This window comes from Diaphorina citri, unplaced genomic scaffold (assembly GCF_000475195.1).
Source record: "Diaphorina citri unplaced genomic scaffold, Diaci psyllid genome assembly version 1.1 scaffold502, whole genome shotgun sequence".
NCBI classification, from domain to species: domain Eukaryota; kingdom Metazoa; phylum Arthropoda; class Insecta; order Hemiptera; family Psyllidae; genus Diaphorina; species Diaphorina citri.
Genome location: NW_007377937.1, coordinates 33,001 through 50,458, shown reverse-complemented (window position 1 = coordinate 50,458; position 17,458 = coordinate 33,001). Strand labels below are relative to the sequence as shown.

At 36.2% G+C, this 17,458-nt stretch overlaps 2 protein-coding genes across 2 annotated transcripts in view; one reads left to right on the top strand and one right to left on the bottom strand.

Moving 5' to 3' along the window:
- Positions 1 to 2,547, bottom strand: part of LOC113467558 (organic cation transporter protein-like) — an 8,789-nt gene extending 6,242 nt beyond the window's left edge. The window contains exons 1-2 of the mRNA XM_026823801.1: positions 2,479 to 2,547; positions 941 to 1,199 (exon numbers count right to left, since the gene is read on the bottom strand). Coding sequence (XP_026679602.1) covers positions 941 to 1,199; positions 2,479 to 2,547 — 328 coding nt within the window. The remainder of the gene's footprint in view (positions 1 to 940; positions 1,200 to 2,478) is intronic.
- An 830-nt stretch (positions 2,548 to 3,377) lies between these two features.
- Positions 3,378 to 10,563, top strand: LOC113467556. Its single transcript, XM_026823800.1, has 3 exons — positions 3,378 to 3,714; positions 4,028 to 4,277; positions 10,371 to 10,563. Exons 1-3 carry the CDS (start codon positions 3,378 to 3,380, stop codon positions 10,561 to 10,563), a joined length of 780 nt encoding a protein of 259 aa, XP_026679601.1.
- Positions 10,564 to 17,458: the final 6,895 nt, after the last annotated feature.

The following is a 17,458-nucleotide window of genomic DNA, read 5'->3' as shown; positions in this document are numbered from 1 at the left end:
GATGTAGTAGTAGTTTAGTTCCGGTGCAGCAGACTCAACTTTAAATCCCGGGGTTTCAACTTGCCCCGGGGCGAAATGCTAAAGTTTTGAAATGCTAACGGGCTTCATGTTAACGGTGCGTATAGTTATGTATAAAGTTAATAAGTATACGCACCTTTCAGGTACCAAATTTCATCAAAATCAGACCAGGCAATCGGGAGTTATAGCGGAACATACAGACATCCAAACCAAATGCAAAACGGTCGAGTTAAAACATAGACCTTCACATCGTTCGGTCATATATGTACATACGAGTAGGTAATAAATTTCAAGGTGCTTGGGATAATCTGAGTTTCAACTGGAGTTATTTTCATGCATGTCTTGCTGCATGCCGCTAGGACTTAAATCATACAATACATGTTCTTAATTAGGTAGTCCTTTATTGGTAATAGGTAATCTAATGATTGATATTAATAGGTACATTCCAATAATTTTTTCACATGCATTGAACAAATGAACAATAAATATCCTCATTCTTGCACTTGCGGGATTCAATCCCGCGCGGGATTGAGGGTGCGGGATCCCGCACCTTGCGGGATTGGAAAAAAGCGCGGGATTGCCATCCCTAGATCTGAGGTCAGACACTGCTACAGCCAATAAAATAATTATGAAGGTATAATGTAGATCTGTACGACTATTTTACTAAACAACACAATCTGGTAATTAGCAAACATTTTGATTTTCTGAAAGAACTTCTCAAAATCGGTTTTTACTTTCACCTGATGTAAAGCTGTAGGTCTATATTGGAAAATATTTCCAAGTACATGTCTACATAGATTCACCATCACATGATTGAATCAAATAAAAAATCACATGCATAGAGAATCCACACGAAGTTGTAAGACTAGAAAATCTAGAAATCGCATCAAATGAGAAATACACGTATAAGTAGGTTACTCACCCAAAATGTACATCATTGTGAAGCAGTTGTCAAACGCCAAGCCGACGAAGAATCGACAAATAGCGAACTGCCAGAAGGTCGACGCAAAGGCTGTGGCCACGCCTGCTACAAATCCGGTCAAATTTGTTCCGACCAGGGCCGGAATGCGGCCGAAGTGGTCGGCCACCCAACCAAATACAAGGCCTCCTACTATCGCACCGCAGAAGAAAATGGCCTGAGCCAATGTGGGCAGGGTGTCTTGGGCACAAACCCAGTTCAGCTGTGGGAACAGAAAAGGACAAAGGTGGTAAGTAAAGGGCAAAAACACACAAAGGTTTCCTGAAGATATACCTAATACCTGATCTAGTTTTTATCCAGTAGGAAATCAAAAAAGTATAGATTGTAAGAGAAACCGGATGCTGTTCTAAGATTAACTAATTGTACATACATATCTTTATGAATAAGGTTGCTGTTACTCATGATCAGCTTTCTAGTCGTATAACAACGTCGCGTGATGGGGAAGTACAGGTAGGTACGTAATAGCTAAATACGTAGGTATTGCTTCCGCATTTTTGTGTATTTTGGAATGCCTCGAAACAAATAATAATAAACAGATGATGAACTTTAGGACAGACGACTAGCCATTTTCTAAAATTTTCTTAAAAACCTCATGGAAAAAAATGGGAAAAGGCAAAAGGCCAAAACCAAAAAATCACAGTGTGGGAGGAGCATCGGGCTAAGAGATCCTTCTAGTAATCCTTCCCCTATTTCATTTCCTGGTCATGGATTGGACATTATGAATGAGGAAATAATAATCGGCAAGTCTCATTTTCAGTTCAGACTGTCGACACAAGACTTGAGTTTGTTAATCCACGGTCTAGTTTTCATTACATGATCGATAGTAAACTCTAGCTTGTCTAATTATCGAGACCAATTATCTCATTGGTTCATCTGAAACGTATACTATAAGCCAGACCTATAGTCATAATTCATATTTATCTTGTTAAACTATGGGTACTAATTATTGTAACACAGTTAGTGGATCAGCACTCTGCTTCATCCCTCATACCCTGTGTATTTTATTTTATTTTATTCATTCATTCATTCATTCAAAATCCCAGATGGGATAGTTTACCTTACAATTCAGTAAAATACAGTTACTAGATTTATAAGTACTAGATTCAACTCCCTTATTATTCCAAAGTTCAACAACGTATCTCTGATTATCAACAACTAGCCGATGTTATGACCCTAAAGCTGAAGTACTAATGGCCAGGGCCACAATCTAATCGGTTTAAGTTTAACTCTCGGATTAAACAATCTTATTTTTGGTTTATATCAAAAAGCTAATTAGATTGCTCAACTCGAAAGTTAAACTTAACCGGAGATGTGAACCCGGCCAATAGTAATCTGCCTTAGAACAGTTTCCATAACGACTTCCAGGAGGAGCGGAGGTAGTACGGACTGCAAAAGCTCGGAAAACTCTGTCCAACTCGATATTGTGAGGGAGCAATAGAACAGAGCAATGTCAGTTAACTCATTCATAATTGACGAATTACATTGGATTGAAGTGCTCGCACAGAGGTGGGGGTTGAGATGAAAAATCTTCCAAGCATTGCACAACGCATGGTTGATATTTTACCGAGGTAGTTATCCTGTGGCGATAGCTTTGTTAACAACTTGGATATGAAAACATTATTGTGATAAAGTGAGTGAGTCAGTGAAAAATAGATCGCTAATAGGTATGATGTGGATTAATATTGACTAGTTTTCTTGTTCATTTCGTAATAATATCTAATCCAGTGCATCTTCTTTGATAATATTCATAATTAATGTTTGCCTTCCCATTTACTTTTTATTTTTCCCAAGATAAGATTACTTACCAACGCTCTGTAGTTCTCTACCTAGCCATCTAATCATCTGGTTAGGTAATTTTCCTTCGAATTTTAGGTAACGAGGCTGAGTGGACCCCGCAACAGCCAGTCACACGGACTCAATAATTTGCATGATACAAATTTTTTGACCCCGCCGGGAATCGAACCCGGGTCTCCAGCGTGCAAGGCGAGCGCAGTGACCACTACGCCATGGGAGCTGACTACAGTGGTGTAGCTTTACATTAATTATGCCTTCTACATATGTATTGTACTGTCTGAGATTATATTCTATGTGTACATACATTTAGGAAAAACTTCTCCCCGGGCGGGAATCGAACCTGGGACCTAGCGCTTATAAGGCACGCGTGCTAAAACTTCGTAGCTGCTTTGGCTGGCTGGTACACCGCTGGTAGTGGATGGGGATGTTGTACATATTATGAAACTTAACCAAATACTATCTACTCGTAACTTGAAAGCTCTGAAATGAACTCCTATGTCAAGTTCAAGGTGGTAAATAAGTAGATATGATGGTCATATTAAACACATACAGGTAGGTATGTTACCAGCACATACATAGATATTCAATGAATGAACTTGATGCCATAAAACTGACTGAACAAAATATAAATATTCTTAGTGATCAATCAAAACCTGTAGGAAGTGCTAATACATACGGTTATGAGTCAGATCATATTGAAAACCAAGGAGTTGCTCATAGGATAAAGGATATCCCTGGTAATATAAATACAATACAATATGATGATACAAATGCTGAAGGAGACTCAAGTCATGGTGTGAACAAAACAATAGAAATGCACGAGACAGTGGAAGATGCTAGTTTGAATATGGAAAACATGATTCCAGAGCCGCCAGTGAAAATGACTTACATACTGCCCAAGGAAATACCAATTTTCAAACTAGGTAAGAACATGGACGTACTTAAGTACCTACTTTTAGTGAATTTAATTTAATGACTTACATACTGCCCAAGGAAATACCAATTTTCAAACTAGGTAAGAACATGGACGTACTTAAGTACCTACTTTTAGTGAATCTAGTTCTATTGGAAACTTTTATACCCTAATATCTTGTAATTTTGTTATAAACCTAACGTATCCGATTACAACTCCTGATATCGTCCTTCCAATGGACGTTTGGCAGTCCTGGGGACCTAAAGGTTTCCCTAGGTCTCCCCAATACAGAACCCAACATGGCCATCTGCTTTCTTTTGCAGACGAGAAAGAGAACGGAGGTCCCCTAGCTAATGGTTCCAATGCAAACCCGATCGAGACTGACCTTGATTTCGACGACATTTTGCCTCACCTGGGTGAATTCGGTCGCTACCAGAAGATCTTGTTCTTCGCCATGATTCCGTTTGCATTCTCCGTGGCATTTGTTTATTTCGCTCAAATCTTCATTACTGTCATACCGGAGCGCTACTGGTGTCAGGTGCCCGAACTATCACATTTGGATCCCGAACAGAGGTTAGTTAATTAAGTTTAATGCCACATTGTTCCAGAGACAAAACACCCTTTCCGAAGACCATTTCTATAATAAAATTATGTATGGGGTCGATGATTCCCAAAAATTTTGAGAGCATTAGCCTCGAACAACGACAGACATTGGCAAATATCCTAACTTTGCAGCAAAACTGGAGGGAAAACCTCCCTTAGGTTAATCACAATTTACCCCAGTTTAGGGACCATTGTTTCAGGTGGTTTGGTAATATTATGATGAATATGATGGGCTCTTTAGAATGCTGTCTTTAAAGATTTACCTACCGAAACTATTCTAATATTATGTGCATGTGCAATTGTGCATTGTTAACTTTGTGTACCTAATTAAAAGAGGCACCTTAAAAAAATCGTTAGACTAGAAGAAATATTTTTAGGTGATGCCGGTCTTGCCTCCCCATGGACGATGTTTTATTGCGTATCTTATCTGAATATTATTTACCACTCATGTTTGACATTATTATCTAACAAGGCGCTAGCTCTGAAATTCAATGTTTGTATAGGTTCTGTTGTCAAGTGTTCAGTTTGGTTTTTACTAAGCCTCCTTAGGACGGTTTTATTTATGGCTATATACAGAGATAATGCTATTGGTTAAATTTCAAGGGAACAACCCTGTTTTTCCTCGATACAAAATTGGACCCTGACTGCCTCGGTGCAAAATTTCTATACTTTTTTGATTTCCTACTGGATAAAAACTAGATCAGGTATTAGGTATATCTTCAGGAAACCTTTGTGTGTTTTTGCCCTTTATTTACCACCTTTGTCCTTTTCTGTTCCCTCAGCTGAACTGGGTTTGTGCCCAAGACACCCTGCCCACATTGGCTCAGGCCATTTTCTTCTGCGGTGCCGTATTTGAGTTTCGTTTATGTTTTTAGTTTGATAACTATACAGCTAACAGGGAGCGCGCAGCGCGACCGTATTTTTTATTTTCTACAATTTCGGCCATACCTTTTCTACAAGTTTGGCCATGCCTCGGGATGAACTAGTTACTAAATAAAAACAATAAAAATAAATACAATTACTTCTGCCTAGGGCTCAAGGACTGTACTGTTCTTACATAGTATATCTATAGTCTATACCTACCCGCTAAGGAAATCCTTCGGCGAAAGTTAGTTTCGGACTTCGGCATACTGCCAACCAAAATAAATTTGTCTGTTTTTTAAATGTTTTTAAAATGAAAATTTAAATTTGATACTGTAACTTAAGTTCGACCTTGAATGTGGAAACAAAGATGCTAGTATTATTGTAGCTATATGGGTTGATAGGATTCTAAATTGCTGATGGATGAACTTAAGGGCGAGGTTGAGTGAGTAGTGATGTTTGCTTTGGATACACATGAGGTGATTGATATTCATCTTATACCATTAACGAGGAAAAAATTGAAGGCACTTGAGGTATCTTTTGCTAACTTGAACATTGATCATATTGATATAAGGTGATTCAACATTGATATTGGATACAGAATATGATAATATGACACCTATGTAAGTTTTGCTAACTTGAACATTGATCATATTGATATAAGGTGATTCAACATTGATATTGGATACAGAATATGATAATATGACACCTATGTACCTTCCTACTTAAAGGTGTTGATGCGTGTATAATCTAAATGTAAGAGGGTAGGTAGGTAGTATGAGTAATATGAGTAGGTTTGTTCCTACTTAAAGGTGTTGATGCGTGTATAATCTAAATGTAAGAGGGTAGGTAGGTAGTATGAGTAATATGAGTAGGTTTGTACCTACCTACCTACTGAGCTTTAGAAGATAGTCAATACCAGTTCAGTCCAGCCTCTTGCATGGACACTTTGAGCTGAGACTGTACAATTTTGCACCGAGGCAGTCAGGGTCCAATTTTGTATCGAGGAAAAACAGGGTTGTTCCCTACAGACCATTCGACCATGAGCATTTGACTGAGAATTGCCCATAAAATAGAACTGTAGACTGTAGGTATTTTAAAGTTTAAACTGATTACTTTATTGTAGGCTGATCAATGTTGCGATTCTATCTGTACCAAATATGAAGTAAGTACCTACATATAGGTTTTTGGATTTATTGTTGCTCGATGTCAGGCCCAGGCGCCCAGGGTGAGGCTCCCTCAGATAAGGAAGGTGTTTGGTTAAATCCTATGAAATATTATCCATAAAATTGGTTTTATTTCTATTGGAAAATTTCCTGGAGGTGTTATATCCCGACATAAATTACTTGGCCTATTATCTGCATGACGGCAAAGGACACACAGTACTATTGTTCTTATGACTCCAAGATACTCGAGGTAAAGTCAATGTGGCATGTTGTGGTTTCATTAGTTTTAATGATGCCCAGCATATCCCGACATAAATTACTTGGCCTATTATCTGCATGACGGCAAAGGACACACAGTACTATTGTTCTTATGACTCCAAGATACTCGAAGTAAAGTCAATGTGGCATGTTGTGGTTTCATTAGTTTTAATGATGCCCAGGTCTGATGTAGCTAACGTAAATACGGATGGTATAACATCCTAGTATAGTAATAGTACCTAATTATAGGTACCTAGTCCCTAGTTAATTTACAAATAGGTAAGTACTCAAAGTTATAAGTCCCTAGTTAATTTACAAATAGGTAAGTCCTCACAGTTATAAGTCCCTAGTTAATTTACAAATAGGTAAGTCCTCAAAGTTATAGGTATTAAGTTGAATGGCGTGAGTAGAATATAAGAAGGTAATTAGATATGTATGTATAGGTATCAATCAGAGAATTTGTTTCCGTTTCCGCGAAAACAAAGGTTTCTTTTTCTTCTGCAGAACTTGGAATATGGAGTTCCACAGGTATCTCCTCTCTACATTATTGAACACCAAGATTTTGACTCTAGGAAGGTGTAGCTATAGTTATCTATTAGGTACTTATCTCTAACTTACGAGTAGGTAATTACAAAATGATGTACTAATATATTAGTACATCATTTTGTAATTTAAACTTGCATCGCGAGTGTTAATTTCGCTGGATGATTGTCATTGAAAATAAGCCCATATCCGGCCTTGACATCCAGTTGGATGTGCGGTTGATAATTCATTTTAAAGAACAGATTTTGGATCTCTGAGGTGATTCGGACTGGATTTAAGTTTAAGACGTTAGACTTAGAAATTCTGTCAAAATCAAGCCCCTGGATGTAAGCTTGCGTGCTAACTGGGAAGATATTAAGATAAGCCAACATAAGTAATAAATATATTCCGGCTTATTACCTATACTTTATTAATCTATCCGTCGGTCAAATATCTTCATTGAATATCTATGTATGTGCTGGTAACATACCTACCTGTGTTTAATATGACCATCATATCTACTTATTTACCACCTTGAACTTGACATCCACTGTCTCGTGCATTTCTATTGTTTTGTTCACACCATGACTTGAGTCTCCTTCAGCATTTGTATCATCATATTGTATTGTATTTACATTACCAGGGATATCCTTTATCCTATGAGCAACTCCTTGGTTTTCAATATGATCTGACTCATAACCGTTTGTATTAGCACTTCCTACAGGTTTTGATTGATCACTAAGAATATTTATATTTTGTTCAGTCAGTTTTATGGCATCAAGTTCATCTTCAGCTTCTTCAGGTTCAGATTTCAATCTTGTTATTTTGTAAACGGGATTTTGAGATCCTTCTACATTGTGTCGGACCTCTTGATCCAGGTCAGAGTTTATTTTGTTAACACCTCCTGAGTTTGAATCTGGTTTGTCCTGCATTTCAACGTCACTTTCAGTTTGGTTTCTCTTGAGTCTCCTTCAGCATTTGTATCATCATATTGTATTGTATTTACATTACCAGGTATCTCTCATTCCTTGTATCTCTCATTCCTTGAGTTTCTCTATTTGTATAAAGCAAGATTAATTCCAAGCACCTGATCTGACGAGATTAACCTGACTACGCCCAGAATGTCATGTGTCTTGTCACATGACAATATAACTATCATTGAGGGGTATTTTCTGTAATAACCAGATCAGACTCAAAAGATATAATCAGGTAATATATACGTAGGTACATGGCGTGTTTAGCGATTTATTGCTTGATTGGATTGTAATTCTAAAAGTCAACTTTCAATGATGAATGAATGCGGAATTGAAACAGTCCAGGTCAGAGTTTATTTTGTTAACACCTCCTGAGTTTGAATCTGGTTTGTCCTGCATTTCAACGTCACTTTCAGTTTGGTTTCTCTCATTCCTTGAGTTTCTCTATTTGTATTGAGTTTCTCTATTTGTATTTTTGGTTATTGTTAATTTTGGAGTTTTTATCATATCACCTTTTAACTTTCATTATTTACTTATTTAGGTATTAGAAGTTTCCTTTTCACCTAAAATACAAAACCATATAGGTACCCGAATCCCCCCGAAAAAATAAACAAATCACCTACCTATAATGTTTGGACAGAACTTGACATAGGAGTTCATTTCAGAGCTTTCAAGTTACGAGTAGATAGTATTTGGTTAAGTTTCATAATATGTACACCATCACCATTCACCATCCACTACCAGCAGTGTACCAGCCAGCCAAAGCAGCTACGAAGTTTTAGCACGCGTGCCTTATAAGCGCTAGGTCCCAGGTTCGATTCCCGCCCGGGGAGAAGTTTTTCCTAAATGTATGTACACATAGAATATAATCTCAGACAGTACAATACATATGTAGAAGGCGATTCCCGCCCGGGGAGAAGTTTTTCCTAAATGTATGTACACATAGAATATAATCTCAGACAGTACAATACATATGTAGAAGGCATAAATAATTAATGTAAAGCTACACCACTGTAGTCAGCTCCCATGGCGTAGTGGTCACTGCGCTCGCCTTGCACGCTGGAGACCCGGGTTCGATTCCCGGCGGGGTCAAAAAATTTGTATCATGCAAATTATTGAGTCCGTCACTGCGCCGCCTTGCACGCTGGAGACCCGGGTTCGATTCCCGGCGGGGTCAAAAAATTTGTATCATGCAAATTATTGAGTCCGTGTGACTGGCTGTTGCGGGGTCCACTCAGCCTCGTGAGGAAAATGAGTAGCTATGTAATATAAATGCACATAGCGACCGCGGTGCCAGCATGGTAGGTAAACATTGAGTGTTAAGATTGTTGAGATATTATTTTGGAAAATCCTACAATGCTGCAGTGAGCACCAAAGTTGTGATATAATAACACAAAGAAACAGCTTTTTTTACACCACTGTTTCAATTCCGCATTCATTCATCATTGAAAGTTGACTTTTAGAATTACAATCCAATCAAGCAATAAATCGCTAAACACGTCATGTACCTACGTATATATTACCTGATGATATCTTTTGAGTCTGATCTGGTTATTACAGAAAATACCCCTCAATGATAGTTACTCGTATATTGTCATGTGACAAGACACATGACATTCTGGGCGTAGTCAGGTTAATCTCGTCAGATCAGGTGCTTGGAATTAATCTTGCTTTATGATAGCTAATAATTAGTTATCATTACTATGATAAACAGATATACCTATACTTGGTAGACACATGACATTCTGGGCGTAGTCAGGTTAATCTCGTCAGATCAGGTGCTTGGAATTAATCTTGCTTTATGATAGCTAATAATTAGGTATCATTACTATGATAAACAGATATACCTATACTTGGTCTAGGCTAGGAAATCCTGATTCATGAAAATTTAGAGAGTCTGATCTGATGGTCATTTTTTCTCTCCAGTTGTTGTCTCTAGTTTAAATTCATGATTTTTAATATGTTTCTAATACACATATCTAGGACAGATATACCTTGGTCTAGGCTAGGAAATCCTGATTCATGAAAATTTAGAGAGTCTGATCTGATGGTCATTTTTTCTCTCCAGTTGTTGTCTCTAGTTTAAATTCATGATTTTTAATATGTTTCTAATACACATATGTATCTAGTACCTAGATAGGTAGGTACTTATTCCTTATTTGCTTAAGACTATCCTTACATGACATGCATGCTATTAATTGCTCCAGACCTTTTATCAAAATCATTGCGATTGATATTTTCCCTTTGCTTTCTAAAACTGTTCAATTCGTGTCTTATTTCAGGCGACTCCTATCTATTCCCAGGAAAGGGTCAACGTTCGACTCCTGTTCTATGTATGCTGTAAACTTCACCTCTCTGATAGCTGCTGGTATTACAGAGGCAGACCCTAGCTGGCCTATCTCGGAATGTCAACATGGTTGGGAGTATGAATTCACGGACGTTCCTTACACGTCCATAGCCAACAGTCTGAACTGAAAATGAGACTTGCCGATTATTATTTCCTCATTCATAATGTCCAATCCATGACCAGGAAATGAAATAGGGGAAGGATTACTAGAAGGATCTCTTAGCCCGATGCTCCTCCCACACTGTGATTTTTTGGTTTTGGCCTTTTGCCTTTTCCCATTTTTTTCCATGAGGTTTTTAAGAAAATTTTAGAAAATGGCTAGTCGTCTGTCCTAAAGTTCATCATCTGTTTATTATTATTTGTTTCGAGGCATTCCAAAATACACAAAAATGCGGAAGCAATACCTACGTATTTAGCTATTACGTACCTACCTGTACTTCCCCATCACGCGACGTTGTTATACGACTAGAAAGCTGATCATGAGTAACAGCAACCTTATTCATAAAGATATGTATGTACATATATTAGATACCTATACCTGCTGATGTTTGTCTGATGTGTAAATAATTACCAAAATTACCGGAACTTAGGGTGTATGAGGAGTTATAGATCACATAATTTACCAGAAATAACAACCCACCTCTCAACAAACCCTACGAACGTGATAATTATTAATGTATATGTTCCTAATATGAGTACATGATAAGGTACAATGAGGAGGTATATACCTATACATACAAAATCTAGTTATGTATAGGTTTTTGATGTCCGTACCTAACAACCTAACCTATAGATCAAAAGAATCTGAAGTTCTGAAGAACAAGGTCCAAAAATCCGGCTCTAGGCAAGATTTTAATCCTACTTTACTTCCCACGTCGAACTGCGCAGAAACGCTTGCGCACAAACAAACGAAGCGGGAGTCATGAATTATGACGTCATTGCCTACGGGAGCGTATGCCCTGACGTCAAACTTCACGATTTACCGATATTTTTTAAAACGATTTATCCTGATAATTATCTAAAAGTCGTAGAAAGATCAAAAGAATCTGAAGTTCTGAAGAACAAGGTCCAAAAATCCGGCTCTAGGCAAGATTTTAATCCTACTTTACTTCCTTTTTTTTTCAACAAAATACTCAAGTAGGTATATTTTTTATTTACAATTCATGGACAGCCATAACATAATGAATTAAAAGAAATAACAATAAAGAAGAAGAAGAATAAAAAAAATATGTAACTGAAGAAAGTATAGGGGAAAATAGAGAAGGAAAAGATGGCAAAGAAAGTAAAAATACTATTTTATGAATCTTAAGTCGTAGAACGTAGAAGAAAAAGAAAAATTCCGTTGGTCCTCATTTTTCCTGCTCTTTGACTTTGACTTTGAAACATCACCCAAGTAAGCGCAACTGATCTATTGAATTAAATCATGAATGTGGAATTCAAAATGAACGAGTTATTATAGCCTTGCTCAAGTTTATGGACAATGAAGAAAAACCAGGTAAATCCTTTGCGAAATGATAACTCATTATGATAAGTACATTTTTATGATAAGTTAGATTGAACAGTCTAACTAACTGTACCTACATTCATTATGACAGGAAAATGTATTTAAGAGGCAAAACTCCTGGAAAGGAAAGTGGTTATGACTAGGGTTATGACCACGTTTTCCCCGTGGGAACTTGAATAGGTAACTTCCTAGACAAGAGTATAAAAAATATTACAAAATGTTTCCTTATCACTTAAAGTGTATTATTATCAGGATCTAATAAAATTGCAACATCGTAAAAACCAAGTAACTTCTAGTCTTTGGGTTACAACTTTGTATACCTACCTACCCACGTCCAATTGGATTGAGCAAATCTTATTCTTTTTCAACTTTTCTCGTGTTCAGAGAGGGAATCGTCGTTTTTCATCAGCCTTTCAATCAGCTCTAGCTACTAGCTTTGGGCTGACATTTGGTTTTGGCTGCAAAATTTTACGATGCACTTCGCACTCAACCTTTGCCATTTCTTTACCAAGGAAAATTTCAGGCTGGTATTCCTCTGTTTGAAGACCTCCAGCCAGACTAGGCTGGTCTACTTCCCGTTCAAAGTCCCCCAGCCAGATTGATTTAAATTTAAACTTTGGTTTAAAATCAGTCAATAAAATTACTCAAGTTGGATTACCTTGGGTGTGGTCCGGGTCCGGAGCGTTAGTCAACACAATGTTGTTAGCTAATGCAACAAATTTTCCAGACACAGTTATGATCAAAGGTGCCGAAGAAATGATATCATTGCAACATTACCACCGTCTGACTGCCATGTGATATTATTCAATCCCAATATTTCAACTTGAACTTGTAATGCAACGCTACATTCCAACTGCACATTCCAACACTCCTAGGAATCTTGACTGATGGCATAACAAAATGATTATATTCAATTCATTGATTTTAAAATAAATGATCTGTTGCATCGATATTAGATGACATTGATCAGTTATCTTCATAATCTGAAGGTCGTGGTAACATCACAGTTATAAACAGACCTCCTGTTATGTTACACCGGCAGGATGCTTGCTGTGCAGAGTGAAGACACCTTAGGTTATGGGGTTTAACAAGTCCTAACACCTAGGCTAGGTATTAGGTATGACTTTGAGAAATGAGATACATATCGTAGGTTAAGGGTAGAGGGTAGGTGAGTGTTATTGTTGTTTGTATTCACGTTACAACGTTACCTAAAGGGAACGTCCACCGTTACTAGAGTGACCCCAAACCCTAAGAATTGAGTACTTCTTGTCGAATTACAAAGTAATAAAAAAAAATAAATAATAATAATAAACTTCTGACGCTTGATTAGGTACGTTCGCCAAGACTTCAAGGAACAGATCTGTGCTATTTTTTTTTTTCTGAATTTTTTCCCCCCACCTTTCCAGAAGCTTTCAAAGTTGGCGTTACTATTAGAGTGACCTAAAATAAAGGCGATTTTTGCACCATCAAGTTTGAACCTAAAAATTTCTGAAAGTATTTTAATTACCAAATCTGTTTTTTCATATGTTAGGTATGTAGAATATGGCGCTAAAAATACTTTGATAAGTACCTTTATTTTTTTAAAAAAAAAAGATAAAAAAAAAAATACTAAAGGTACCTTCCGTTACTAGTGTGACGTCACTAGTGGGACGCATTGAAAAGTTACTAGTGGGACATCATATTTATTAAGTTTTTTTATGCAAAAAGGTAGGTAAATGTACATGCGAATAGTCAGTCCTGTGTATTTTTTCACGAGGAATCTAATGGTTTAACTTATAGCTCTGTCCGATTAACAGTTAAGGAGTTACAGGTTCAATTCCTCCCTTTGTCAATAAATTTAATTAATTTTCATAAATCATTGACACATTCGCATGTGAATAGTCTATCTTATGTAATTTTTCATGCCGAATCGACTACTTGTAGACATTCTTACCTACAACATACTTGATGAGACTTTTAGTTTCTAGATTTGCAACTTTGAAAATAAGAATATGTATTGGATATGAAAGCGTCTTTATTGGTTGATGTGTATTTACTCCCTTTGATTTTAGCGTACCTACCGCGTTTTAGGTTTTAGATTACATGACCATCTATCTATAGCTTTGTTAATATTTAATAATTTTAATATAGATATGTAGGTATCTACCGGGCTAGGGATTTATTACGAAATAGGTAATGTTATATCAGTTGTAAAGACAGAGATCGAGGCAGTTGAATCAGTGATAACTGTTTTTGATAACATTTTATGGTTGAATGTTGACAATCATTTTGACGACCTATTTTAACGTTTAGAAGTAATACTTAGAACATTATCTAAATCATTAGCTATTATTTTGGAGCTCGTTATTATACTTATGTAGGTATAGGTATACAATACATACATAATATCTAGGTTCCCCATATACGGATTCTAAATTTCAAGTCTTAAAATTGACCTGAAACCTATAAAGTTGCATAGAAGAAGGAGACTCTACTAAAAAATAACACAAAATCTGATTGCAAGTTTTCAAATGTCATCTGAACAAAACAAGTTTAGGTATGTAATTTTATTGATTTAAAATGCCTACATTTTGAAAACTCCACAATCCACAATAATTAAAAATACATCGATTGGACAAAGAACTTCCAAAATCATGTCTAGGACAACAGATAATACTCGTATTATTAATAGATAGGTACATCATTTTTTTTTTTTAATTTTATAATAACAATAAAAAAAGCAAGTGATGAAAAATCTTATACATACCTAGTCATACCTATTATTGGCGTCGTCATTATTGGCATTAATGATAAATATTAAACATATTTATTATAATACCTCTCGTAGGTAATACCTAGTTAACCTAGTAAGAATAAAGCAATAAAATAATACATTGTAATAAAAATACTGGCCACGTGGTGTAAAATTGGTCAGAAAGAACAAAACATTAATAAATTGATACATAATAATAAGTACATTAATAAAACTATTGGAAATCATGTTTTTGTCACAAACTATACTCTACATAAAATACCCAAGATCCAATATCTAGGCATAAATGACCAAAGTGGTAGGTATAAGTAAATGAACTGCTTTCCTTTCCTAAATCTAAACCCACAATGCCATCGATTTAATTTTAAAGCATTGCACGCCGCCCATGCAGTGAAGCAGAAGTGAGATTAGAGGAAAGAGGAGTGCAATGAGCAATGAGGTGAAAGAGAGTAGGTGGCACGCCGCCAATGCAGTGAAGCAGAAGTAATATTAGAGGAAAGAGGAGTGCAATGAGGGGAAAGAAAGGTAGGTACTACGTGAAGGAGGAGCAGAAAATGATGAAAATTTTGACGTTTTTCAAAGTCAAATAGGCAATGGGTTTCAGTGGAAACTTGAAGAAAAATCGAGTTGAAAAAATGGTAGTTTTTAAAGAGATACAAAAAAATCTTTTTCTCAAGCTTTTGGTTGTGTTTGAGGGAGGGTTTTACCAAAACAGGGAATCTTATCTTTTAGTAAATTTTGTGTTCTTTTCAATGGTGCAATCAGTTTTTTATTATCTTTATTGGTTCAAGGGATAAAGGCGTTTTAAGGGGACAAGGTATGAAAAATGTTGAAAAACAGAAAATCCTTCATAACTCCGCCCCTGTTGAAAATCGGATCTGTCCAGATAGCTTTTTCTGGTAGCCCTTTAGGTCCTACATCAACCCTCAAGCGTTGTACAGTCGTTCGCGGGACACCCTGTATAGGACCTAATACCCTAATAGGTATCAGTTCATAAATACATTTTTACCTCTTTTAGTGGTTTCATTTAACTCTTTAGGTGCAATAGATGAATCCTCAAGTCCAGAGCTGATAACTAACGTTTGTTTATAATAAGATCAAAGTGTATATAGGTCATAAATACATTTTTACCTCTTTTAGTGGTTTCATTTAACTCTTTAGGTGCAATAGATGAATCCTCAAGTCCAGAGCTGATAACTAATGTTTGTTTATAATAAGATCAAAGTGTATATACCTAGACCACTCCATCTATCACACGCCAAAATAAGATGAAAAGGAGAAAAGCATTGTGTTAACTCTCACATGGCTAAATGTTACGTCAAACGTAAAGAAGCAATCGGTAAAAAATATCTCAATTTTATTTCGATCACAGTGACGTCATCACGTTGCAAATTTCTGTTAAAAAAAATAGTGCATGGATAAACAATCAACCCGTCTATTATTAGATAGATATTAATTTTAAAAGCATTGTGTTAACTCTCACATGGCTAAATGTTACGTCAAACGTAAAGAAGCAATCGGTAAAAAATATCTCAATTTTATTTCGATTACAGTGACGTCATCACGTTGCAAATTTCTGTTAAAAAAAATAGTGCATGGATGAACAATCAACCCGTCTATTAGATAGATAGATATTAATTTGATTGATCTCAGAAAATCTTAGCATGATAGGTATTGTGGTCAAATTCTCAAATTATATTGAGGATAAAATTCCATACCTCGGCTGGGATTGAACCCACGTCCTCCTGTTCACCAGGCGAGCGCCTTGACCACTACACCACCGAGGCAGGAAGAATATCTTATCTTAAAAAAATAGAAGAATATCTTTAAAAAAATATCAATATCTTAAGAAAAGAATGTACCTACCAACATAATGATATAAAATCAAAGAAAAATGCATCAGCCCTAACAAATCATATGTTTGAAAATCAACATTATTTTTACTTCAATAACCTTAGCATGATATATTGACTGCTCGGAGATCTTGAATAAACAGTATTTATCCGTGAATGAAGAACAATGAATATTGAATCTAGTACTTATAAATCTAGTAACTGTATTTTACTGAATTGTAAGGTAAACTATCCCATCTGGGATTTTGAATGAATGAATGAATGAATAAAATAAAATAAAATACACAGGGTATGAGGGATGAAGCAGAGTGCTGATTGGTCAATTCCTACGTAAAAAGTAGTGAAAAATCCAAATCTGAGGTCGAAACTCCGAAAAAGTAACTTTAAAAGGTCGCAAAACCATAGTTTAACAAGATAAATATGAATTATGACTATAGGTCTGGCTTATAGTATACGTTTCAGATGAACCAATGAGATAATTGGTCTCGATAATTAGACAAGCTAGAGTTTACTCGTACTATCGATCATGTAATGAAAACTAGACCGTGGATTAACAAACTCAAGTCTTGTGTCGACAGTCTGAGCGTCATTGCCTACGGGAGCGTATGCCCTGACGTCAAACTTCACGATTTACCGATATTTTTTAAAACGATTTATCCTGATAATTATCTAGAAGTAAAAAATATCAATATCTTAAGAAAAGAATGTACCTACCAACATAATGATATAAAATCAAAGAAAAATGCATCAGCCCTAACAAATCATGTGTTTGAAAATCAACATTATTTTTACTTCAATAATGTAAAAATCATAGATACTGAGAAAAACTCTAAAAAAAGAAAGTTCCTTGAAGCTTTCCACTCCAACGAAAATTCAAACACAGTAAATTTTGGACCCTACGCATTTACCAGAAC

Excerpts from the sequence above, each read along its gene's own strand:
- LOC113467556 (XM_026823800.1), top strand. The coding sequence starts at position 3,378 with ATGAATGAACTTGATGCCATAAAACTGACTGAACAAAATATAAATATT. Across the intron at positions 3,715-4,027 it reads AATACCAATTTTCAAACTAG|ACGAGAAAGAGAACGGAGGT; the intron begins GTAAGAACATGG and ends TTTCTTTTGCAG. Across the intron at positions 4,278-10,370 it reads CATTTGGATCCCGAACAGAG|GCGACTCCTATCTATTCCCA; the intron begins GTTAGTTAATTA and ends GTCTTATTTCAG.